Source organism: Hoplias malabaricus, chromosome 4, assembly GCF_029633855.1.
Source record: "Hoplias malabaricus isolate fHopMal1 chromosome 4, fHopMal1.hap1, whole genome shotgun sequence".
NCBI classification, from domain to species: Eukaryota; Metazoa; Chordata; class Actinopteri; order Characiformes; family Erythrinidae; genus Hoplias; species Hoplias malabaricus.
The window spans coordinates 23,607,055-23,634,865 of NC_089803.1; the positions used below are offsets into that span (position 1 = coordinate 23,607,055).

Here is a 27,811-nt window from a genome sequence, read left to right on the forward strand (position 1 = left end):
CGAAGAAACTGAAGACTGATTAACAGCAGCATCATAGCTGTAATATCAAAAATATGTCAACGGCCATTTGAAAATACCACACTTCCCTGTTTGAACACAATGGTCCAGTTTCTTAATGATGCATTGTGATGCTAATATTTTGTTCCAAACACAAAAACAGTTCATTACTGTGAAACCATAGTTACCTTTTATGTTCATAAAACAAAGGAATCCTTAATGTGATGTCACAATAACTAACAGCACTGGTGTCTTTCTGGAGTGCGTCATACTTAGCACATACCTCTGTCAGAAAATAACTGTAACATTTTTTTTAAAACCTAGAAAGACCACTGTCTCTGCAGCAGCCCACTATTACCTTACCCAAAGACAGACAGCCATTAGAACTAGCTCTGTACTTTTTACCTTCACGCTTTAACCATAACCACCTGCTGAAACCGAATCTCTCCTGTGTCCACCTACACATTCTGCTCTGCCTCTTACATTGTTAACCACATTTTCACACCAGTGCTGGGGAAGAGGATTTACAATTACATGAATGGACTTTGGAAAATGCTCCTATCCAGTTACAGAGACAGGCCAGTGTAGAATTTGAGTCTTGTACAAGGACTCCTATCTTAGTAAAATGGTGGGCTTCCTGGCTTTGAGAATGGGACCCCAGACTGCCTAATGGATAAGATGCGATGATATGCACTACACTATATAAACTATTTATATTTTATAAACTATATACACTACATTATATAAACTATTTGAACTGTATGAGTTACCCAAGGCTTATGTGTAAAAGCGTGTTAACAGGGCAAGTGTTCGAAATTAAAGGGTGAATATGTACACTTTGGAAATACAGGATTCAACAGTGTACATACTTTCTGATTTTTCCACATCCTATAAACTCAACAAAGATAATCAAACACCGAGTCTTTCTTGTCATCTAAAACACCTCCTCCACTCTTACCCCCTAGCTTTTTCCCCTCCTCTCTATCTTTGTGGTTAAGAATAATTTCTCTTGAGTCAGACACTTCTCGCTGTTTGAAGCTGGACCTCCAGGGAAAGGTGGCCTCAAGCTGTGAGAGAGAAATGCTACATTCAGTAAACTATTTCAAGCTTTAGCGAGTCAGAAGAAAGGAGGAAAAGATTAGGAGGGAAAAAAGGATAGAGCAGTCTGTACTGAACGTGTAGATAGACAGATTTAGTAAGAGGAACAGTACAAGTAGCACCATTCTTAAAGAAAAAGCAATGCAGTCCAAGAATGATGAGAATGAAGAAAAAAGAAAGAGAAAGAGCGAGAGCGAGCGCGAGAGAGGTCGTTAACATTTGCCTTTTCTCTGTTGCTGACTCTCCATAGCCCCGCCCCTCAGAAAGGCTAAAGTGTTCCCCAGCAGTCACCCGGGCACCTGGAGACCACACGACCTCAACCACAACCAGCCAATCAGCTGCCTGGGAACCAGAGCCCTGCTCTCTGATTGGTCCGCTGCCTCCGCGGAGCTCATGATTATATCAATGAGCTCGTCGTCTGGCCTCGATCAGGCCAATTATGCGCCGACGCTTCGCGCCCTTTATCACAAACAACCTTAAAATGGAGGACAGAGAGAGGGTGAGAATACATTAAAGAAGAAAGGCTGAGCGGAGAGACTGGAGGATTAACGAGCAGAGAAGTGGAATGAAGAACCGACGCCTGTAAATACGCAAAAACGTACCAAGACAACGCTTCTGCATGTAAACATAGGTCTAAAGAGAGGTTCACATTTTGAACTACTAAAGGAAGTGGGAACAACCAGAGAGATTTATTAAAGTACATGTATTCAGATTAAATATTAAATGGGTTTCTGTATACTCTCTAATCGTAATGCCTCAGCCATATCAGAGAGTGGCGGAATCTACTTTTATTTAAAGTTACATACGTATTTAGTTCCTTGTTTCTGTTTAATTTCATACTTAATGTAACACCATTGAAGCTGATTATTTTATTTTTGATTAAAAAGACCCAAAGAAGACAGAACTCCATTTTCTGTGCTGAAAGATGCTCTTTATTTACTCCAGTACAGTGCTCTCACTGGAGTATAAATGTAGGCTTCTCTGCATGTGACAGATATGCATATATCTCTAGTAATAATCACAAACATTAAAGCACTAATTGTGCACACAATCTCACACAGCTGTTGCTCTGTTGTGGTTCTCTTCAACAAAGGAACTCATGCAGACTCTTTCATCCATTGGCTCCTCTTTAGTCTGAGCTCTAATCATTTCATTATGTCTCTGTTTCTATTTCTTTCCTCTCTTTTCTCTTCCTTCCACTGTTCTTAAAATGCCTGTTTTATAGCTTTTTTCCCTCGTCTGTCATGCTGTGTTTACTACTTATCAGACAAGGCCTACAAAACACACACACACACTCAAAAGCGTTTCTTTTTGTCCACCAGCTGTGTCTGAGAGTAACATAAATGGAAATGAAGGGATGGGAGAAAAGGCATCACATCTTTGGAGAGTGTGGAAACCACCATCTTACACTTTCAGAAAAAATGGTCACTGTAGTAGTACTTTGAAGGAAACGCATTATTTACCTTTATTTATGGAACATAATTGTACCTTACTCTGTTATAACTAGATTTTAAAACTGTGTTGATTTCATACACATCATTTGAACACACCAGGACTTCTTTTACATTCTTTTATTTTACACAGTTCTATAATAAAAACATTACAAATATTCACTTAGAAATTTACCTTCAGGGAACACAACTGGAGTTAAACACCACTGTTTGTACCTTCAGTGATCAATAATGTACCTCTACTGTACTTTTCTGAGAGTGTATAAACAAATCAGTCAAGGTTCTATATGAGAGTCACAATACAATATACTTCAACATTCATTAATAATAGTTACATACTATATGAACATATGTAGCTCATCGTATTCCAAGCAGGTGTATTACTGACATAGATTCAGCCATTCAGATGCTATGAGAAATGTATTAAAAAGTCATATTGGGAAAGAAATCAGATATTAACCTTCATGACTCACGTTTGATTATGAATAAAACTTACCACTAAACACTGTTACAGCAATAACAACTAAAAGCTTTGACCATCTGGAAGAAACCTGGCAGGAAAAAGCAGTCGAGGCCTGGTGTCCCAGTGTCTGAGGAAGAGGAGGAGGGAAGCACCAAACACCTGGGCTCATAAAATATAGAAACACGCTGTCACGGGATTTATAACAGAGAGGATGGAAAATACACAAACTAAAACTGATCTTACTGTGTGAAGATGCTAATAAGTGTATACTGACTAAAGTAAGTTATACAACAGAATATAATACTGGACGACCTCCAACATGAAACTGAAACTCCGTATGTGGACATTCCATTAAGATACACAGCATAGAAGTAGAGTGAGTACATCCGTTTCCAAAACATGTTATATCATTAATAATAGTATTGCACATAAACGACAACATATATTTTAACATCATTTGAAAGGCAGGAGACAGACTGCTGTTTGATCAAAATTTGATTGACTATTAAAATTAGACTGTTGTAGAAACAAAATGAGTACCACATTGATGCAGTTTCCAATTATGGCAAATTACTTACCATGTGTTTGATGAAAAACAGTAATGTCTACCTGAGCACCTGTTTGTTTACAAGAAAACAGGTCATCAGCACTTTATCTGAAGGGACTGAATGACTGTGGAAACGCCCTGTGGTCTGAAGAGTCCACGTTTCAGCTCGTTTTGGGGAAAAACAGACGTCTGATTCTATGTGGCAAAGATGGACTGTTACCAACAAAAAGAGCAAAAACCAACATCTGTGACAGCATGGGTGATCTGCAGGTATGTGAAGGAATGATTGATGTGCAGGGTTGTATTTCTGTATTGGATACATACCTGACACATTCTGTCATTCTTTGCTGTGAGCTCAACTCCCACTTAGATCACTGTCTGTGAGGGTTTCCTTTGGATGCTCAGGATTCCACTCCCTGTCTGACCACACATGTGGGTAGGATTGGCTAAACCTTAGTGTCCAGATGTGTGAGTGAATGTGTGAGTGTGTGGAGTCCTTTGATGGACTGGTGCCCCATCCAGGGTGTGTTCCTGAGTTACACCCAATGATTCTAGGCATGATCCAGACACTGCACAATCCCAAATAGAATGAAGCAGTTACAAAAAATGAATGAATGAATGTGCCTCGTTCCGTAGGAGCTACAGTCTGCAATTGGATCTGCAGCCAGATCTGTTTCTTATTGAAAATGTATGGAGTGTCGTGAAGAAGAGAAATTGACAATGGCGACCACAGACTTTTGATCAGCTCAGGTCATGATTACAGCAAAAATTCTAGTTGCAAAACTGCAACAATTGATATCTTCAATTCCCAAATGATTAAAAAGTACAAATAAAAGAAAAGGTAATGTGACAGTGTAGGACATCTGTCCAAGTTGTTCTGAGTGTTTTGCAGGCATTCGTTTCTAAATGTAACAAATAGAATTATGTTCAGCATAAACAATTACAGTAAAAAAATTATATATATTTATATATATTTGTGTCCTTTTATTTGTTAAACATATGTTCAGGTGCTATTTTAGATTTTATTGCATTTTTTTTTACAGCATCCCTACATTTCTGGAAATGGTTTGTAATATTTCTCTCACTTTAAATATAAAAAATTAAAGAATATTTTGTTCTTAACTGTTTATAATATCCAAACAGTGAACAGTAAAGGCGCATTTTGCACAATTTTTATATCATATACTACACCTAGTAATTACATAAATGTTCAAAAAGAAATTAGTCATGTCGACCACAAGCCAAACGGAAAGCCTTTCCCTGAAGAGGGACAACCATAAACATTTCAACCTGTCAATTATGCTTCAAATTCAGCATGAGCCACACTAAAAACTATGTGAGCTCTAGATAAATGTAACCATCCACAAACACACTGGTGTCTGGTCGCTGTTATAGTGATGGATGTTTAGCACATGTTGCTCTGGTCACAATAACCTCACCATGAGAACGAGACTCATTTTATTCTTAGTGGAACAATCTCCATGGTAATGCAGCACTCGAACATATAATTCCTCTCACTGTCCCAAGACCAGCAGAGTATCAGCCACAGTATAGGTCTGCGTCCCCACAGATTTACTTCACGAGTGGAGAAAATCCTCAGCTCATGTTGATTAAACGGATGTTGTCCAGGTCTAGTCTTTGTAAAACGTTCACATGCTTTAAAGACAGATAGAATTATTACAGTCAGAAAAAAATACATTAAATAAAAAATATATAGAAATGATAAAGGACAAAGAAAAAGATGAGGATAGAGGGAAGATGGTGTGTCAGTGGAGGCTTTCAATCTTTGCAACAGGATGTGCTTTAACTCAGTTTGAGTTGTGGAACGTTGGCAGGACAAAATGGAAAATGAGAGACAGAGTATGTCAGAGAGAGAGAGAAATATGCAGCTGTCTAATCTGCCTTTTTCTTTTTCTAACAACCAATAGCCCGAGCAACTGTTATTGCAGCCCATAAGTTTGTGTTATAACAGTCTGAAGTTCTTAAAAACAGAGACTCCTGGGATTACGCCAGAGGAAATTCCAAATCAGAGCAACATTTTTCAGTCAAATAAAAAACCAGAAGACCAACTATACACATTGTTTATATATATATATTTATATGTTTTATTAATTTTTTTATTTTTTAAAACTTGTGCTCCTCTACCATTGACACAAGCTATGGAAATGATATTCGAACAAAACACTGCTTTTAAACTAACTTTTAAGCATCACTGCATGGGATAAATGGGTTTAAGGGGAAAAAAAAAAAAACGTTTACTTAACGACATCATGAAGTTACCAATGATACGGCCTACGTTCTTTACATGAGTGATTTAGACACGATGAAGTACGATGGAGGAATTTTCTCCTAAAAAAGGGGAGAGACTTCAGTCATATGGGGGTGGTTTTGTTTACAAAATAACTGGCGTACAATAAACCATCGGTTGTTTTACAGTGTTTTATTCATATCACCAAAAATACTATCTCCAACACACCCTGAAATATTGTGATATTATTTTATGGCAATATCGCCCACCCCTAAAACTGACAAACGTGATTTTTAAGATTGTGAATATTTGAGGCTCATGACAACTCACAGCGATGTAGATAATCAGTTACAGACAATGAATGAATGAATGAATGTTATTTTATTGGTCTTCAGTGGACTGAACTGCTATTTGACGCCTGTAAATAAAACAGTTGCCCTTTGAAATAACATTAAGCAAACAAGACAGTGTAATGTTATGCTGCATTGTGGGATATGTTTAGCAGCAGTATTAAAAGCAGCTCAAGAGCATTTAAACTGGATTACCTTACCTACCTAAGGAAACCAGCACATACTGAACATAATTTAAGATCAAAACAGGTCAAATGCAGTAAAAACACAAATCCACAGTTACACAGTCATTTACACAAACACACAAAGTCAAAATCATCAGATGAGATGTTACTGAAGATCTTTTTAATGGCAAGTCTTTTTGGGATTTAAATGGAAGCATCGATTTCTCTAAAGATATATCAATATACACACATTACCAAAAGTTGGTTCATTACAATACTCAATAAAATAATCATCAATAAAAATTTATATAGAAAAAACACACAATCAAACAAAAGAAAGGTTCTTCTTAAAAATGGTAACAAGCTGTTTGTGCTCCTTTCTCCAGTGATGTCATCTCCCACACAGCGTGTACACAGGTCTACATCGCTCTCACGCATGTAACAAATCTGGAATGTTCAGATGTTCGGTAAAAGGTCTGAGGCGTTCACACGCAAATGTCGACAGTCCTCACCAAACTCTCTCATATTTGACCAATCCCAGCCTCTTCAACAAAAATCACCCTGCATCTCACCAGCAAAGACATTTCCGAACAAATCAGAATGGTCTTAACACTGCAGATCCTGTTGATTACTGCTGATAGTGGAGCTGGAAGTAAGAAGAACATTTTTTTAATGATGAGATGAGATAAAGCGAAGAGGAAGCTTGTGAGAGCCAGGGTGATTTACACAGCAAGGTTGAACAATGTGAAGATATTGGGATCAATGTTCTACAATACAATTACAAAGTGCTCTCCTAGCAACGTAGTAAAGGCATAACTACTACAACTGCTCTTACACGTCAGAGACATCCACAGATTGCTATCCCTTTTATGGAAGTCTTCTTCTCAGTATATCGATGACAATTAAATCAAGGTTTGGCGTGGCTTAACGAGTACAGCTTCAAAGCCAAGCTATTTCTAAAGTTAAAACAGGCTAACTGTGCTCTAGACATGTCCAGTGTTTTCAGCCGTTCAGTGCTTACTAATTCGGTTAAGTGTTGGTCCACTTCCCATAGCCACAAATCACCTTAAAAACCACAAGAAACTAATGTTGGCTAAAGTGACCCTGCACCAGGATTTCTTCCTGAAAACCTGTTAAACAGCAGTGAGGCTGAACTGAGATCAATCACAAACAGCAATAATGAGATTAAATCTTCAGCATCAGGTCTAATTACAGTGCGTGCCCTGCTTTGGCAGAGAGTGGGGAAACCAGCATGACAGACAATGAGATTTAAAAAAAATAATGTTGGAATTCCCCTTAACAGTTGGCAGTTGTGACAGGTGGTTTTACAGTTTCCTACAACAGGAGACAACGCTGATCTTGTAAAAGCAATGCCGAAGTTACTCTCAGTGGTGGACAGGGCAGACGGAGAGAGACAGACGGACATGTGGGGGCTGAAACCTCTGCTGAAGCAGTAATCAAGTATGTGTTAAACTCAGATGAAAGATTACAGTGTACATATGCTTCTCTCAAACAGATACACACACGTGGACGGAAGCATACACGTGCACACACCCACACAGTTTAAGAGATGCAACATTTATAAGAGTTGAGGCAGTGCAATAATTACAGAGGGTGGAGAGTAAATGCACGCATGCGCTCACGCAAACTCAGGCTCCATCACTGTGGTGACTTAATGACAGACCGGTCTAAAAGTAGCTATGAGATCTGCAACAAGAGCGTCTATTGGACCGAAATAAAACACGTCAGAAATAGCAGAACATAAGCGGACAAAAATGTCGTGATGGGGTACCAGACCTTCATTAACCCAGTAACACACAATACACACTCCCACACCCAAGTGAAGGGAAACTGAGCCGTCAAAGAGGACGCCAGTGAGTGGTTAACTCTTCCATCTAAGGCACAGTTCCATTGGACAGTGAGTTATAACATGGATACATATTTGGCACTGTTTATTTTTGCTGGTGCTAATGTAAATTTACTCAAACCATAAATCTGTTTAAAACAATTTGCATACAGTATGTTCTGCATAGTAAGTACAATAGGCTCTAAAAATATTAAAGTTGAAGCCCTGTGAGTGGGGAAAAAAAATCAATGGCATAAAAAAAAAAGCAACAAAGAAATCTTTAGGCCCAAGTCCAGGAATGTTTCAGGAATGTTACCTTCACATGATACATAACATGCATTGAGAAGGTCTTAAAAAAACACCTTTGGGTTGTTTATTACTTTAGATAATGAGGAAGTAAAGAAAAATAACTAAGGGATAACAATTATGACGATAGAATGGCAGCAGATGAGCACAGATGTGGTGGCATCACTTCATAAACTTCAATGAGGGGTGGGGCCTACAAGGCCCCTCCCTCCACAGTGAAATTGGCCAACAAGGTTGTATCTAAGGGTGTAGATCACATTTGGTCCCCAAGCACTTTGTGTCTGTCTCACCTCCTCAGCAGAAAAGAGCAGGGTCAGTAAATAAAGCCCTTAGTTTGACCGGGTGGGGATATCTTCTAAGAGGTCCTCCAGTGAACCTGTGTCTTTTGCTGGCTCCGCCTTTTTGGTTTCACTGTCCATCCGAGTCTTTTTACCTCCAGAACTGGGTGAGCTGTTTTCTTGCAGCAGCTCTTTGGCTAGAATGTTTGTTACTGGATGGCTAGATCCTCTCCGCATGGCTGAGAGAGAGAGAGAGAGAGAGAGAGAGAGAGAGAGAGAGAGAGAGAGAATAAAAGAAACAGAGTAAAACAAAAAGAAATAGAAAAAGAATAAATACTCAGTCTGTAATCTGCAAAATATCTATCAATTTAACAGATGTCTAAATGCTGGACCACATTATTTTATTACAGTTCTTTAACAAAGCCTTTACCTTGATCAAATCTACACGAAGAACTGTTTAAAACCGTGTACACACAAATGTGACTTGAACTGTTTGGTCACAAATGGAATACAGAGAATATTTCCCCACACTTCATGCTGTGGGTTTCCACCTGCTGGTTTCTCACGGTCTAGCATGTGCCTTTTCAATGACGGCTTATACAGCAGCATCATACTGAGTGACAGGAAAAGGGAACCAAGGCCGTCCTTCCCACAAAAGCATTAATAACAACATACTTCAAACTTACTCTCTCTCCATCAAAGGGAAATACCTAACGTAGTTGTGGCATGACAGAGGACCTGTTGGTAATGAAGGGTTAAGAACACACCCGGAGGGGCACACTGAAATCTCCTGAATTCACAGCAACTCATCAATATCTCACTATTGTAGTGAACATTCAGATACAAGGCACCTACTGAGAACCATAAAGCAGTAAAACCACACAAATGCACTGATTATGAAACATAACCAGTGAGCAATAGAGGGAGGGAATGTCTTGCCTGTGAGAGAATGAGACATGTTTTGCCCGTAGTTACTGCTGTGTAATTAAAGTGCCTTCATGATTTTTACTTTATTTGTTTTTCCTCCCATTATTCTAGGCAATACGCACAGCTGGAGCCTTCAAATGTCTGCAGAGTCTCTGCAAAAATTGCACACAGTGGTTGTCACACAGATTAAACTGCTCTACATATCTAATGCATATCTAAAACAACTGAGTTCATGGATGTGGAGAATCTGATGGTGTTTAGACAGATGACTGGATTTTACCCACCGTCTAAATTCAGCCCAGTCACACTTATGTCAAAGGAACTGCTGTTCTCTAATGTGTATATTTAACACATATCTAATCTAACGTGTAACTTACCTAACTACATCATATATAACCATATATGCTATATTCTACTACATGATATTTCAGCCAGTGTGCATGCAAAACAGTCACAAAACAAACTCATGCAAAGCAAATCAGAGATAGAAGTCAACGGCTGGTACACACAGGAACACACCCAAAACTGCCACTGATATCACAAAGACTGCAAGTGTACAGACTACTACAGCATGCACACACAGACAGTGACGTTACCGAGCAGGTGTCCAATATGAGCTGGGACAAGGACAGCACAGAGTCTGTTGAAAGGGCAAATATCAGTTAGAGTATGTGGGAGTCTGAGTGAGTGCATTGGTGTTTTGTTTTGCTTCTTCATTGCGCCCCTTTTGTAGATAAGAATATTTTCAAGCCCATTCGCTCTTGACACACACATTGATTGCTTACAGACTCCAGTGGATCTTATTTTAACTACTGTATTTAACACACAACACAAAATAAAGTGACAAATATGGGACATGGGACATGTATTGGACATGTATTAAATCATCTTGTTGCGCCACCTGCAAAAGTCTAGCATAACATTCTCTATACTGCATCTTATTATGGACATTGTTTACTTAATCTGAGAAGGACACTGAATTAACTTGCAGTAAAGATTGTGTAAAAGCTGGGTAAATGTTTCATAACCCACAGAGTTTCTTGGCCTCCAGTAACGACTACGACTACTAATTTAAGCACAAGGTATGGTGTCCAGCAAGTGTGAGCTCCATGAAATCAGAACTCTAAGTTCTCTACTTGGATGTTCTAAAATAACTTATTCCTACATTGTCTGTATCTCTTGTAAGAACCAACATCCAGTAACTTCCTGTGTGTGTGGGACTGAGATAAGGGCCAGCTGTTATTTTTAATTAGCAATCCCATTTTCTTTCTTTTATCTCTGCCCTCTGTGTTCTTTTTCTTTCATCCTCTTGCCTGCAGGAGGGTGAAATGTGAGCACATACTTACCCTACTGACACACTCAACTAATCACAACTTACATAAATGTCTCACATTGAAAGAGAACTCTGAAGTGCTTTCAAAAAAAAAAAAAAAAAAAAAAAAAAAAAAAAAGTATAATAACCAAGTAGAAAGACGTCTGTAGCACTTGGCTGAACTTTCGCTCTCTCACACTCTTCTGCTGCTCTCAAACAATACTGTCTGATAGAACTATTGTGTGTTTAGAAACTAAAAGGAGACATATCTAAAGATATATAAAAATCTAATTTCTAAAAGCGAGGTGGCACACTGTGAATCCTGGCTCTGCTGCATAAAGGAAAACACTATCCACCACATTAAATTAAATGTGCCATTATGTGTCATTGTACAACCTACAAAGAAAAGCGCCTTCCACATTTAACCCATCTGTGGCAGTGAACACACACACACACACACACACACACACACTAGTGCACTAGGGGCTGTGAACACACACCCAGAGCATCAGGCAGCCATCTCCGGTGCCCAGGGACATTAAGCAGCTAATTTGGTTTATTTGCTGGACAGGGACATTCTAGTATTGCTCTAATCTAAATGAACACACTGTGATAAGGATTGTACTGTGTTAAGCGTCTCCAGCACTGAAATAGTGTTTTACTCTCTACTTTGATTAAATCTAATTGAAACCCTATAGCCTGTTATTCCCAAAACCTCATTATTCCTATAATAAATAACTCTTATTCCTAAACTAATGGCGGATATTTGCCAGTATTCATATTTGAGGTAACCAGCACCACCAAGAGGAAGCAGAAGAGATGACTGACTCTCTCCGTGCCTGTAAACGTATGTGTGCTGGCATCTTTTATTATTATTATTATAAGAACATCCTAATATTGTGTTTAGCAGGAGATGGGGCCCAGGCGGTTTGGTGGATGTGGTCTTTGGTAGTAGTTAAAGTAAAGGTAAAGTAGGATATTTTAGCTGCACTCATTTGGTGCGAGATAAATAGATAGTGTGTGTGTGTGTCTTCTCTGGTTTGGTCTGTACTTGTCCTCTTTTGCGCAGGCATTGCGTCTGGCTCTCTGGCAATTGGTGTGTTGGTATTTTTTGTGAAGTGGCTAACTTGGCTGATTTATTTATCCTTTTGTGATAGAGCATCACTATTAGCCTTTTGGTTGTGTGTGTGCATGTTTGTAAAGTTCTTTTGTGATGTAAAGTGTGTGTTTGGTCACTGGTGGTAGGAGTGTGTCAGGGGCTTTGTGTGTCAGGTCATGACCCAGCAGATGTTTGTATATATTAAAAGTAAGAGTGAGTGCAGTCAAGCACCCAAATGTGCACGTGGGCTCGAACGCACACAGCTTTTAGTCTGTGGCAGCAGTATTTTGGTGATTATCACGGAGTCGAAAGCTGCCTTAAACACCAGTTGCTGTCTAGAGAGCGAGAGAGAGAGAGAGAGAGAAAGTGAGCGAGACTGATTGTGTGTATGGAGGTTCATACAAATCATTTAGTGTTTGGGTCGGTGTCACTAGCTCAGCAGCTGCTCGGGATCTCTGAGCCTCTCTTCTGATTGGTTGAGCAGTCATTACACAGGATCGGGGGTGAGAGGTGAAAGGTCTTCTGCTGACTCCTCGCCACATGCCTGCAGTCTGCTTCTATTCAAATCACATCTAGTGTGTCAGCCACAAGTGTGTGTGTGTGTGTCTGCACCAATGTGGCCCAGTGTAAATGGACCATGTGGTAAAGTAGGGAATTCATCATCCTCTTTGTGGGTGTGGCTAGCGTTCTGTGTGTGAGAGGGTGTGAGAATGTGTGTAAGAGTGTCTACATGTTGGTGTAGGGTGGGGTACATTTGGAATGTCTAAGATGTACTAAAATGAACTTATGAGAAAAATTATGTTTATTTTTCAGGTTATTTTAATCCAAGTGCTGAAGTTTAGGGTGAGTGTGTGTGTGTGTGTGTGTGTGTGTGATGTACTAAGTCTGAGCATATGTTAGCATGAGTTGTGTTCTGCATGGGAGCAGGAGATCTCACACTCACCTCCTCAGAAAGGCTAAAAATAAGAGGCTAACTATGACTCACTTCTGCAACAGAGAAAGCTGTCTCCCTCTCACAAACGCTCTCACACTCAGACAGAAGATGCACAACTACATTTAGGTGCACTCCTTTCTCTTCAGAGTCTGGTCAGCAAATGAGAAGCACAGAGCGACAGCTTTAGAGAAGTAACAGAGTGTCAGGGTTCACACAACTCTTAAGCCTTGCACATTTCTCCTTTATCCTCTCTGATTAATACTGGCCTTGCTATAACTGTATGAAAGCACAGGTCCCCGAATGAACAGCCACCCCAGTGAAAGAGGCACCAGGAGGGGAAAGAATTCAAGATTGATCACAAAAAAAAAAAAAAAAAAAGTGTGAGAAAACAGAGCGAGAGAGTGGCACTGATGCACATCTGGATTAATTTAGTGAAATATGTAGTCTCTCTCTCTCACACACACACACACCCTTTAAACTGTAAGCTTATCTGTACAGACGACATGCCTGTAAGTCTATAATTGTGGCCTAATTATATTAATATCAGTTCATTTACACATATGGCTATATAAGCCAGCTTCTCCCCTCTCAGTTACACATTCAAACACTGCGTATGTGGATATTTAATAGATGCTAATGCATCTGCATCTGTGTTACAAAGCTATACTTCAATAATTGTTTATTTTTATCTTTGGCTTCCTCTTTAATTAATAATTGATTATGTTCATCGGATATTAACAGTTTCTTGATTGCCTTCTATGTAATATCCTTTAATAGAGTCTATGATATGCACAGAACTATCTACCTGTTGAAAGAATGTTATCCAAACTGTACACACAAACACAAACTAAAAAACTATTTTAATCAAGTTTTCCTCTCTCAAGGTATCATCTGACATATGTCTGAAAAGACATTAATGAAGTTTAAAGACCCAAAACTGTTCTTTTAAAGGATCTGAGTGAAGGGAAGAGTGAACAGAGGGGGAAGGAAGCCTCTCAAACTGAAGTGCTAATGAGCTTTTATCCCCACACCAGACATCTTCACAACAACCCACAACTCCTGTTGCGCCCAGCACTGGTGAAAACGAGACTGACCTTGACAAAATCTTTACAAACACCATTTCCGTTTCACAGAGCTACTGAGCAATGGGCAGAGGGCAAAGACGACAGGGGATAATATACAAGTGTGCATATGTGAGCAAATACAAGTCATTAAATTAATACAGGTGTCAAAATCTCACACTTTTTACTTGAGTAAATGTTATATTAATAGTTTAAGCGAGGAGTTTTTGTTTACATCGTACTCAAATAATCGTACACAGGGTTAGTTTAGTTTTTATAATTATATTATACTTTAAAAATAAAAGTCTGTTAAGACCTTGTAGTGCCAGACTAAAACAAATGTTAAGAAAAAGGACTGCATTGAAAGCTAAATAAAAAAACACTGAGTCCTTAATGTAGCTTACAGGTGCTAAAGCGATAAAAATAGAGGCTATGATGATTAAGCATTTATTGGACAACTGGACTAAGTGTTTAACAGGCGGGGTATAGAGATAGTAACTCTATAAATGTACATCACTGTCCTGTTTTTCCTCTTTCTTCATAAAACAGATTCATGTAGCAGGAAGTGGAATGAAAAGTATTACTCTGAAATGCAATGGAGTAAAAGTGAACACTTCAAATTGTAACTAAAAGAAAAGACACTGAAACAAATTACACATACCTGCTTGCCGTGGTCCTCTCTTCCTCCTGAAAGCAGCTCCAGATTGCAGTGCTTCCAACAGGCCATCCATGATTCCAGTCTCATCTCCATCTAATAAACAGAAGAAATCAATCTATTAACATGGTACATAAACATTTGTGAGTGTGGTGCACGTGTGTGGTACAATTCAGGCAGGGTCTCTCTCTCTCTCTGTCTGACACACACACACACACACACACCAGTTTCATGGACAGAGTGACATGTAGCTACATTAACCCAATTGGGCACTGACCCAGTTCTATAATTGTGCATGTACACAAACATGAAGGACTGATAAAGATAGGAAATGAGTCGATTGTATGACCAGAAGTAGTAATGGAGACATGCATTGTGCCATTTGTGAGCCTTATGAGTATGACGGGTGGAAATGGCCTGAGGCCAGATGTTTGTCTCTCACACCTCCCTTCACCTATGGATTTATAATAACATCCCAACATCCCCCAGAAAAACAGAAACACGTACGGAAAATATATACAAACTCACTCTTTGTCTCTCTCTCTCTCTCACACACACACACACACACACACACACACACACACACTCAATAATCTCTGTAAAGCCGATGCCAGATGGCTCTATGTCTGAGCTGTCACAGCATGTAAAAGGGAATCCATTCACAAAAGACACTGCACACACCGAGCTGTGGACAGTCCACATACGCCACTAAGAGGCTTCTCATAAAAACTGCAGGGAAACAAATATAGGTCATCTTTATTTCTGCCATGTCAGACTTAAAAATTAATCAGCTAAATGTAGCATGTAGACCAATATGCACATATTTCTGATGAACAAAGAAGACATTGTTCATTTAAAAAAACAAAAGCAAAATATAAATATAGGAATAGACCCTATAGCAGTGTGTGTGTGAGAGCTTGTTGGTGTCATAAAAGAATTTTCATAAAAGTGTGACACACTGACCCAATGTCTATAAATACATACACAGTCTGGAGGTCTATAGGCCGAACAGCAAACACTACACAATGAACAAATAATACAGTTTTTTTTGTATTACACAAACACATTTGCATTAGAGTCACTTCACTATAACAGCAGATTATTTGTGTGTGCTATTAGGTTTATAAGGTATTTATAAATACAAATATAACTGAGTTGCTTTTATAATGTGTGTTATGTTAAATATCATTAATACATAATTTATTAGACATGTATTAAAAAATTATAATTGTTCAGACTAGTGTGTATTATTCGATTATTATAAAAGACATATTTTACAACAGTAATGGGACTAATTATAATAATAGTATTAGTTTATACTATGTCCAGTAACAGTAAGCAGTGATATCCATGCTGTTTGACACTCTTCTAAGTAGCAAGGAATGTCTTAATCACTCCTGAAGCCACACTCCTAAGCCACATGCTGCTAAGCTCTGCTAAGCTATATAATATAATTAGGGAATGCTGTCTTTGGGACTTCACTTAAACTATAGTTGTGGTCTACATCTGTGAGTTTGCAGCTCCCCTAATGGCCACTTTAGTGAATACAGCCACATAGATCTATTTGTGAAGCTCTGGCACCCCTTAATGGCAGGTCATCAGTTTAAACACTGGTTTAACTTCTCTATTCAGTTTGTTCAGAATTATTATTCAGGAGCCATATTTCCTACTGTGGAAAACCAGAAAGTTAATTTTGCCAATAAAACAGTTCAACAAACAATATTCAAATATCTCAACTTATTTTTGTTCACACTTACATTCAATTTACTGCTGATTGTATGGGGGAAATATATCCTGATGTATTTTGATTATGAGTACATTAAATGTATGACTCTTATGTCACTGACCAAGTATGAGGTGCTCAGTTTATGCACAGAAAGAGTCAAATGGAGAATTGTGTGTTTGTGTGGGTTCCTGCGAGGGAAAAAAAACAGCTTAATCCCATTAGGACATCTGTCCCTGTTCCATGTGGGATGCTGTCACCCCACCCCCTCACTAACACACATCCTCTTGGAAGCAGATGCAGTCTGCCTTTTATCAACCTATACTGACACCTAATGGCCAGGTTGAGAAGTAACTGAAGCCACAGCAAAGATAAGAAGCTGAATTTCACAAACAGGGCTTCTCACTGCATCTCAACGGTCTCCCTGTCCACTCTCGTTTACTAAATATTAAACCCATGGGGCATAACTCCCAGACTATTTCTAATGAGAGACACTAGACCTAGTTAAGTCTTTTTCTCAGTAATACATTCCAACAATTGTATTTTCCATGTTCAGTGGAGTAGAGAACAATACAGGTCTGAGAGATCTCACAGTGGGACTAGAACCCAAAAACAGAAGAGGGACTGTAGTTAAATTCTAACAACTGATAAAAAGTTAAACATTGCAGAGCAATTTTGCACTGCATTCCCAGGCTCATAGCGTTACACTGAACGTTTTTGTCTGTTTCCCTGTCTGCTCCCCCCCACCCCCAGCCCCCATATGTACAAGGCCAAGCATTCCAAACGTCCGATGACCCTCAGAGGGCAGTGAACCCTTTGTGTGTGTGTGTGTGTGTGTGTGTGTGTGTGTGTGCGCGCACATGTGAGAGAATTACAGTACGAGAGGTTGCAAAATGGAGAAAAACAGAGAAAGCAGAGATTAAACACTAATATCTTTCCTTTGTAATTATCCTCTTCTAGCACTGCTTGTGTCTGTTAGAGAATTAAACAAATCTGTTGGACAAGACAAACACACACACCCTATAAAGCACACAGTAAATACCTGTATTAACGTAAGCTTGGCAGATGTGTGTAGGGTGTGTCTTCTTGCATTAATAAGCCTCCAATATATTTACATATTTATCCCATGCAGGAACTCTAGGATAACTGGAACATACATGAGAAACTGTAGCATAACTGCTGAATGTGGTTACATTAAAGTGCACAGCAGTGTGTGACACTTCTCTGTAGAATCACACACAGCTCAGCCAAAGAACTGAAACGGAACTAAGTGTGGAATTAAGTCCTTAGAGACAAACTGCATCCAAGAGAGAGGAAGAGAGGTCCTAAACCTAAAAGTAGGTCAGAGACAGAGAGAGAGAGAGAGAGAGACAGACGGAGAGACAGACAGAGAGAGAGACAGACGGAGAGACAGACAGAGAGAGAGAGAGAGAGACAGACAGAGAGAAAGAGAGAGACAGATAGATAGACAGACATACAGAGAGAGAGAGAGAGAATGCATGCCTGTTTATGTATAAAATATTTAGTTTTAATGTAGTTAAAACCTTTTGGGCTTAGTGTATAGCCTATTAAACAGCAAGAACATTAACAGCTCGTTGTGTGGCATGTTTGTGTCTGATAAAGAGATTTTCTCTTTCTTTCACAATCCTCTCCTTTAATTGCCCATTAAAAGCAAAAAGCAGATTCACATTCATAGCCAGATTTTAGTATAAACAGCTTCCCCAGTCTTTCCCCAGGTCTACTTTTAACATCTGCTTCTCTCTCTCTCTGTTTTTATGTAATATAAGGACGTGGCGTTACGTATAATCTACTGAACCAAAGTGTCATGAACCTGAGGAATTAAGTGGCATTTTAAACATTTTTTTCAGAATAAAACGACTATTAGAATAGAGCCAAACAGCAACAATCATCACTGTAAATAGATTAATGTTTTCTCTTTATCATTTCCATACCTCACTGTGATTTTGGAGACAAATGTGTAGGAGCTGTATGCTTTGGTGATTCAGCTGTGAGCTCCTGTTAAACACACTCTCAAATGGGGTGCTTCTGCTGTACTTTTTTGTCTACATAAAAACGTACCATCATTGATGTTGATCTGCCCAGCGTTCATTTTCTTCTGTCTCTCCTCCTTCTCCTTCTCAGCTTTCTCTTTTGCCAGTTTGGCCTTGCGCATCTTCTCCTCAGATTCCTTCCGTTTCTGATTCTCAGTCACTGCTTGCTGTAACACACATGTACATAGACACTAAACCAGACAACCTGCAAAGGCTTACTTTAGATGCAGATAGGCCGGTTTACATTAACTTATACATCTGCCTTCAGTACAGAAATTAATGAAGTATATTATTTGTTATAATGATGTTTATCCATGTTTGTGTGTAGGTTTTAAAGTGTGAGTAAAAGTGAGTAAGTGCTGGTCAATGTGGATAAATGCCAGTGTCTGTGTGTAATACATTAAACAAACACTGGAGACATAATGGCCTAACCACCTGCTGCTCTATTTTACTCTCACACACCCTGCAGCTGGAGGTCAACCTGTGTACACAGGTGCGTTAGATTCTGTAACCGTATCTTTGAAGGGTGTGTGTGTGTAGTTTGTTTTATCTCCCTGACAGCTTACAAAACGGCATCTAAAGGATTGATTTCCTGGAACTGAATCAAGGATTTTAAAAAGAATAAATAAGACAAACAGGCAACATTTTCAGCATAGGGCTGGGTGATCAGGATATGTAATTAAATACAAGTAATACAAGTAAATAGTACATAATAAAATTTCAGTTATTGACAGGGAATTACTGTCCTTGTTGTGGAAAAAACTAATGGATTAATAAAGATTTATGACATGAGACAGAGGTTTAGCAACTTGAAAAAATGATTTTAGTATTTACATAAGAGTCACAATAAAACATCTATATTATAACCAAGGGCACTCCATCAGTTATGGACACCGCGGTGCCTCCTCGCCCATTACACCACAAGCTTCAGATACAATGTCCAAACACGGTCAATTTAAAAATCAGCTACATTTAGAGACACTATTTTAAGCAGAAATAATTCATATATGATATTTAGGATCATCTCGGAACAGGCTTATGCCGAGGTGGTGTTTGACCTTTCACCTTACCTGGAACATGTTCCTGAAGTTGTTCAGGTCGCCGAATAATTCCTCAGGGCTTATTTTTTTAGGATCAAAAACAAAAAATTTTCCCAGGTCCTCGTACTGCTTCTGCATGTTGTTATGCATCAGCTCAAGCTTCTCAAACTGCTCTCGAGCAATCGCCACAAAGCTGTGCTGACATCAGTTAAAGAACACCACAAGAGCTCTAAACTGTTTCTGTGCCCGCTTAAAACACCAAAGAAACAGACAATCCAGCACAACAACAAAGTGTGAGTTTCTGCAAAGTATTTTTTCCATTATGCTACTGCAGGACGTATCCTGATGTATCTCAATTCAACAAGCAGATTTAAGGCATATTTCAGACAGCAGATCATTTTGCAGTATAATGGTGATAATAATATGCTATTGATCTTTTAATTACCCATTTTTCTAACTATACTTAATACTTAAAATAAATTAAAATATATTTTAGTGTTCGGGTCACACCATATAAATCTACATTAACACTGTTACAATATTTTACATATACAGTGGAACCTCTACTAATGAACTTTCCAAGATATGAACCTGGCATTTGAATATTTTTTTGCCTCCACCAACGAACCACGAATCTAGAAACGAACCCGAGCCGGTGGCTGGAAATGGCCACTGACCCCAATAGGCGAGTCTCCCAGCGTCAAGACTTGAGTGAGCTTTTAAGATTAGCAAATTGTAGCTTTAGCAATTTAGCATTAGTGTAAATAGCAGACATCGAAATTCATGCTAAGTTAAGCCGTATCTACGCTTCGTCTCCCCACATTCACCCGCCTACTCTCCGTTATTCCACCCACCCCCACCTCCCGTCATACAGCCAGTGCCTGTGTTACTCCTCCAGCCAGTCGTTTATTACTGTTAACACCGTATTTCTTTTTTATTTCTAGTAATGCTACATGTATTTTTTTTTTTACTAATTTGAGTGTGTTGTAAACATATCAGTTCAAAAAGGGTGACTTTCGGGGTGGGGGCTGGAACGCATTAATTGCTTTTCCATTATTTTAAATGGGGAAAATTGACTTGAGAAACTTTTCCACTTACGAACCGGGTCACGGAACGGATCAAGTTGTAGGTAGAGGTTCCACTGTATATATATATATATATATATATATATATATATATATATATATATATATTTTGGAGGCCTATTAAAATAATTTTAGTGTGGTTTTGTGCACTAACAAAACAGAATTGCTAGTAATAAAACTATGGCAATGCTCCAAAATGCTTTATAGTGCAAGAAATATCTCACTATAAAACCAAAACTAGGCATGATATAATGATGGTACTCTGATTTGAAGTAACATCTAATTATCAACTCACATATAAATAATTAAATGCTAATCCTAAAGCAGTTTCTGTGCTGTGAAGGATATGGTCATTTTCTCAATGAACTTGTCCTTTTCATTTTGAGGCGGCGGGAAAGTTTCAATGTCCTTTTCCAGACTCTTTATCTGCTTTCCCATCTGATCCAGATTTTTTTGGAGTGTTTCAGCTGACACTGTGGGAGGAAGAGAGGGAGAAATCTTTAGTACCAAAGAATTCTTAAAGATTAAAGTGTTTTTTTTTGGATGTAAATGATCATTGGTTCAAAACTAAAACTAAGAATGACATTATTTATCCTATAGCTGATTGGTTTTGGAGACACAAGGTTTTCTCATGAAGGCGGTGTGTAGTATCAGAGCTCTCTGAGATCAAATATTAAAAGTATATGAATACAAAGCAGAAAGCACCTCTGCTGGCTTTCTCAAGATGGATGAGCTCATCAGGAAAGTGCATGACATCAGTATACTTTTCCTGACACAAATCCGCCAAGAAGTGCAGTAATGTCTGCTTCTGATCTGCAGACTTGGTGTCCCTCAGCTACAATGGGAGAGAGCAAGATGGAGATGGAGAGATAAAAACAGAGAAAATGTTAAATAACATAAACATCAGTTTATTTCCACACACACATATGACGTGAGAGAGAAATACCTTGCACAAGTAGCTGATGCTGAAGCCAAAGGCCTTGGCATTACGTGAACCAGCATTCATGTAGTTGCCAACGAGCAAAATGATCTGCAGCAAATGGGCAAAGCTCTCGCTTTGGGTCAGCTCTTCACACGCTGCCGTCACTGCCACAATGTCCGGCTTCACATTATTCACCTGCTCCTCAAACTGCAGCCGGAAAAGTATGGCAGTCAGCCTCGGCTTCAGTTTCTTCACTGAACTGATCTACAAAAGAAAAGTATGTTTTCAGTATAATTGTATATTATTGCTGTGTCAAAACAAAGCTCTTTGTATCACCAACTTATACACAAGTTAAAAATGCCTATCCAAATACAGTCAAAACATACCCTGAATAAGACCATCTAACATTAATTTACATTAAAATCTCTTCTTTGTAGATACAAGGTCAGTGGTGATATTTACAATTGCTGCAAATATGTGCAATTACCATTTATCAATTATTAACTATATTTAATAATCTTCATTAATGTCACAGATGCTTGTGATTTCTCTGTATATTTACCACTACTCCAAACTGTTCAGATTCTGCAAGGTCGTCATACTCGTCTTTCATTTCTGATAACACACTCATCTGCTCTTCCTCAGGTAACAACTTCAGCAAACTCTGAAATAAACACACATGCAAAAACAAGTCACTATAGATAAAAAAAAAAAAAAAGCCTATTACATGTGAAAACTACAGGCAATGTAGCTAACACACACCTGCACCATGTTTTCTGTGAGCACCTTCTCGTTAACCTCCAAAATGACATTTTTCATCTCCTCATATGGCAGCCTGTTTGATCCCAGGAAGATAGCTGCAACATAAAAGGATAGAAACAGTAACAGGAAAAAATTATTTGGAATACTTGGAGAATTTTCAAGTGGTGTAAATTACACAACATAGTTTAACTGCAGTCATCTAATACATATTATTAAACATTCATTCATTCATTATCTGTAAGCGCTTATCCAGTTCAGGGTCGCGGTGGGTCCAGAGCTTACCTGGAATCATTGGGCGCAAGGCGGGAATACACCCTGGAGGGGGCGCCAGTCCTTCACAGGGCAACACACACACACACACACACATTCACACCTACAGACACTTGAGTCGCCAATCCACCTACCAACGTGTGTTTTTGGACTGTGGGAGGAAACCGGAGCACCCGGAGGAAACCCACGCAGACACAGGGAGAATACAACAAACTCTTCACAGACAGTCACCCGGAGCGGGACTCGAACCCACAACCTCCAGGTCCCTGAAGCTGTGTGACTGCGACACTACCTGCTGCGCCACCGTGCTGCCCCCTTATTAAACATTATAGATAAAAACAAACAAAAAAAAAACTAAGTCTATACTCACAGAGGTTCTGAGAGGATTTGGAGTCAAGAACTTTCAGCTCCTTTGCTTTCTTCTTTGGAGCTTTCTCTTCCGCTCCATCCTGCTCTTTCTTTGCTAGAGAGTGAAAAGAGAGAGAGAGAGAGAGAGAGAGAGAGAGAGAGAGAGGAAAATCATAAGTACAATTCAATACATGTACTTCCTGCCTCACTTTGCATTTCAAAGGTGCAAAAAAAGAAAGAAGAAAAGGAAACAGATGAATAAATACATTAAGACAGACAGAGGGGACTGAAGCAGATGGGGAGAGGTGGAAAAATCAACAGAAGACAAAAGGAGAAAGATATAGAAATGGACAGATAAATGGAGGCAGAGAGAAAGATGTGGATGGACAGAGACAGATGAAAATGATCTTCAGCCACTTTTCTCACTCCAAGCTGCCACAAGCTGAATATGTGATAGATGCAAGTATGTGTTTGTAAGTGTGTGCGCACACAATGTTGTAGTCAGGGGATCAGAAATGGATGAGACAGAAAAAAGGAAACAAAAAACTAAACAAAAGGCCAAATCAGAGCATCAAGGTTCTTCATGTCACATGAGGCAGGAGCTGAATAACAGTCCTCGATGCAAGGTCAGGGTGCTGACCACAGAAGGGACGTGCGAAGGAAACGGATACAAAAAAAACCCTGATCAGGAGAAAACAAAGTACCACGCACAAACCACAATACACACTCTGCCCACCAGAAGAATGCTAACGTAGGCGGTGTGTTTGTAGAGTCGCCTTAGGTTAAGAACCATTTTCAGACTTCTGCTGTAAGTGTGTTTACATTATTAGTGATAAGCATCCAGTCACTTCCTTTGGTTGCAGGCTATTTGTAGCTCTGATATAATAATGAGCAACAAGTTACACAGCGATGGGAATACAAACGTAATGGATCAATCCCATAAATGATGAATAATAAATGTCATGTGTTTATTTACTATTTCAATCCACAGAGCACATTTACACTGTAACAAATACAGAACTCTCATTCCCCCAACACACAGGCCACATGGCCTCTGCTGAAGTGTATAATGCCCCTTGCTGTTTTACCCCCTCTTCTTTGTCCCACTCACACTCTCTCTCTCTCTCTCTCTATTCACTGATCCCCTTGTTCCTCTGCCATCTGCTCATCTTTATTTTACTCTCCTTCACCCCTCTCTCTGTCAGGGAAACTGGGCCTGTCTCCCATTTTCAACTTTTTCTTTCTTCTGCTTCTCTCATTTCCCGCTCTCCAATACTCCCCCCATCACACACACACACACACACAAACACACACAAGTCTGGCTTTCTTTCTTTTTTCCTTGTACGCTTTTCTTTCTCAATCTCTGCTTTCCCCTCAGCTCCAGTGTGTTATGAGGAATATTGGATTACACAGCATATGGAAGCACTCAGAGAGACAGGAGTAGTTCTGCATTTCATTACATTACAGGCACATACACACAGGATCCGTCTCAAATGGCTCTGCTCACTAAATAGTGCAGAGCAGTTGGGAAAAGTCAGAACACTCCAATTTACACATTTTTCAAGTGAAAATAAGTTAAAACCTCCACAGGATACACTCTGAAACCTGCCATTTTTATAACAATTTTAACAGACAATCACTTTTGAACGGACGTATACATAAATAAACATATGCCAGAACTTGTGCACAGTCCATAGTGTGGTTTTATATTACATTAAAAACAGCAGAAACAGTTTAATTGTGCATGAATGTCTTGTATATAGTGGTTAGTGTACTTTAGTGTACTTAGTAACTACTCAAATGTATGTTGGCCAGTTGCCGCATGCTTTAATGTTGTGAAAATGTGGCTGCTATACCTAAATGTATATTTATAGAATACTACACACTGTTTGGTTGCAGGAGGCATTATTTTAAAGTTTACAAAGTTCACGCTGCAAGAATTCATCCAAGACTCGAGCGCAGACTTCTTTGTAACAAAAATAAAAGATGTAAAAACTAAAATATTACCCAAGCCCCTGCGGCTACACATTTTTTTCTGTGAGACTTTTCTTCCTCTGCCTCACTCTAATGAACCCCTGACCCGTCTTTCTTCACTCGCTCTGTCCATCTCTCTCTGTAATGAGTTTTCAGTGGATGGTGTCTGACTCTGTTCGCTGAACTGAGCTGCTTTTGTTTTCCTTGGCACTCACTTCCTCACCTACTTGCACAAGCTTTCCTCTCCTTCTCTCTCCTCAGGCCTGTATTCTTTCTTTACTCTGAGTTTTTCCATCACCAATCACCAAGTTATTTCTATCGCCTTCTTACTTTCTCTTCACTTTTCAGAAATTCTTTCTCCTGCCCTTTCTTTCCACTTTATTCCTGTTTTGTCTTTTCCCCCCACTTTTGAATTATTTTAAATGACTCCTTCGACCTTTATTCTAGCATTTGATGTCCTGGAGTCTGCAGCTTTAAGTAAAGGAGCTCCATCTCTAACTCCAAAACCATACTGCCCACAGTACACGCTGCCCTAATTTACACAGAACTCCTCTGAACTCCTAGCTAAGGTTTCAGCATAAGTCTCACAGGACTGTAGGCTGAGAGACTGGACACTCAGCCACTGACACCACAACACACGGTCAGGGAGGAGCAATTAAATCCCACACTAGGCTTTATGAGACTGGCCTTCGCTTTACACCCAGATGCACTGCATTTATGGCTCTGCTAACTCTCTCTCTCTTAAAAGGTTATATATGATGGATAAACCATAAACACTATTGTGTGAAAGGCACCAAGGTACATATTCCATCAGACAACAGGAAAGACTTACAGGAAATCCTTTCTTTCTCTACCTCCCTCCCACACATCCACCCACCCACAGTTCAGTGACAAGCAGGAAAGTTATCATCGCTGCCACAACAGAACTATATAAGGCTGAATCTGTCACTTTACACATTAAAAAAGGAATGTGTGCTCTGTAATAAGAAGCGCAGGGCTTCCATTAAATAAAATGTGTACACATTTATTTATTTATTTATTTATCTATCTACGCTATAAAACATTCCAGACATACTGGCTCTTATTCTTATTTCAGTCTATGCTTCCACCCCCAGAGGTGAGTCAACATTACGGGTCTGAAAGGATAATCAGACTTTGAGAAACACACACCCAAGCAAAGATTTAAAGGTTTAAAACACATACTTTGAAAAAGTTACTTGAAGTTTAGACAGGAAATTAAATACCTAAAGAGGAGGTGGGTGACTTTTGCACTGTAATGCATGTGTGTGTCCTACACAGCCATAGAGGTATCAATTACTCAGACTACACTGTGATTATATGCCACTCCACAGTCTCATCTGAAAACACACAAGTTCTGGATCAGCAAGTGGCTCAGACTGCCATGTGATTCATGAAATGAAATCCGTGTTCAAAATGGCTGCACCCAGCTGTCTCTCTTACATTTACACATACCCATTTTAACAGAGAATTCCTCTCCCATTTACGATCCTATAGCACCTCTAGTGGCTAAAATGACTACTGCAGACGAGTTTCCACAGCTGTTTTACATTAGCACAAGTACCTACATCTCCCCCCAAACACACACACACACACACAAAGTGTTTTATGACTCCTGTTACCTCTGTTTTTTCATGCATATGGAATTTACCCCTTTTTACCCCTTCCCCCAACAACAGCTGGCTCCTGCCAGGGGTGACCAGAGGATGGAGTGTGTGCAGTTACCACACACACCAACACATACCAACAAATGCCCAGCTGTCCCTCTACATCACAGTTTAGAGCTTCACCCCTCTGTTCTGTTCTGCTCTTTACCACTACCAAAGTCTTTTAAAGGAAAGAAAAAAGTCTGAATTTACTGCAGATTGTTGACATTTAATATGAAGTGAACAGACAGAAAACATAGACAAACAAAACAAATAAATGTTTTCTTAGAAATAAGGAATTTTAGACCTTATACAAGTTAATATTTCACACTTTGACATGTTTGAAGATCTAAAAAAGTTATATATTTCACTTACACTTTTAATAAACGTACAAAAATAGACTGAGATCTGACGGAGCACAAAAGAAAAAATAATAATATTAAACCAAATTTATCCTCTTCTCCTGAAACTTGCTAATAATCTAAATCCAACACCTCTCTGTCTTACACACACACACATCTATCTCTTCCTTTCATCCATATAAGGCAAGTGTTTCATGGTAAGAGTATGACAGGTCACACACTGGGGGAGAAAGGGGAGTAGAGAGAAAGAGCGAGAGAGAGAGAGAGAGAGAGAGAGGACTGCAGTCTACAAAGCAGACTGGAGTGGACTTTCTCTGATCAGCAGGCTGTGCACAGCTTCACTCTGAAAGACTCTCACAAAGACGAGCTTTTCATTCCGCTCTCTCGGCCTCTCTCATTAGAGCCAGTGCGGGCTGGGGTTATTTTTACTCTAAAAGCTTTCAGATGACAGCTCCCATTGTTCACACACACATGAAAGAGTTTGATGGAGTACTGGCGCCTCCAGTGGTCAGAAAAAACGCTGCAACCTGAACTTTCAAATAACTTTAAAAACACAACTTAGCAAACTTTTGTACTTACAACTTGAGGCTCCAAATAAGACCCGACCGCAGCCAACAAACAACAGTCTCCCCACAGATTATTTTAAACAGTCAATCATTTTTAATTAGTTTGTTTCTCAATTAAAACACGTACACAAGTCACTCTGAAGTAACAGGATACTTCAAAAATGAACAAACTACGCAAATACTATAAACCTACCATGCTGTAAGGAGGAAAGTCTGGCAAAAGCTGAGCAGTTTCCACTGTTTAAACTAGAAGAATGTTTGTGCTATCCAGAGTGAGGGAGTGCGGAGGGGGTGAGCTCTATCCGCTG

At 39.3% G+C, this 27,811-nt stretch overlaps 1 protein-coding gene across 1 annotated transcript; it reads right to left on the reverse strand.

Moving 5' to 3' along the window:
* Window positions 1-6,082: 6,082 nt before the first annotated feature.
* Window positions 6,083-27,735, reverse strand: LOC136693964 (protein diaphanous homolog 1). The gene is made up of 11 exons (XM_066667262.1): window positions 27,697-27,735; window positions 22,960-23,052; window positions 22,320-22,414; window positions 22,120-22,221; window positions 21,582-21,821; window positions 21,341-21,470; window positions 20,983-21,108; window positions 19,581-19,744; window positions 18,539-18,677; window positions 14,743-14,832; window positions 6,083-8,987 (listed from the first exon to the last, which is right to left on the reverse strand). The coding sequence occupies exons 3-11, from the start codon at window positions 22,374-22,376 to the stop codon at window positions 8,800-8,802; spliced, it is 1,236 nt and encodes a 411-aa protein (XP_066523359.1). The 5' UTR covers window positions 22,377-22,414; window positions 22,960-23,052; window positions 27,697-27,735; the 3' UTR covers window positions 6,083-8,799.
* Between the last annotated feature and the right edge of the window lie 76 nt (window positions 27,736-27,811).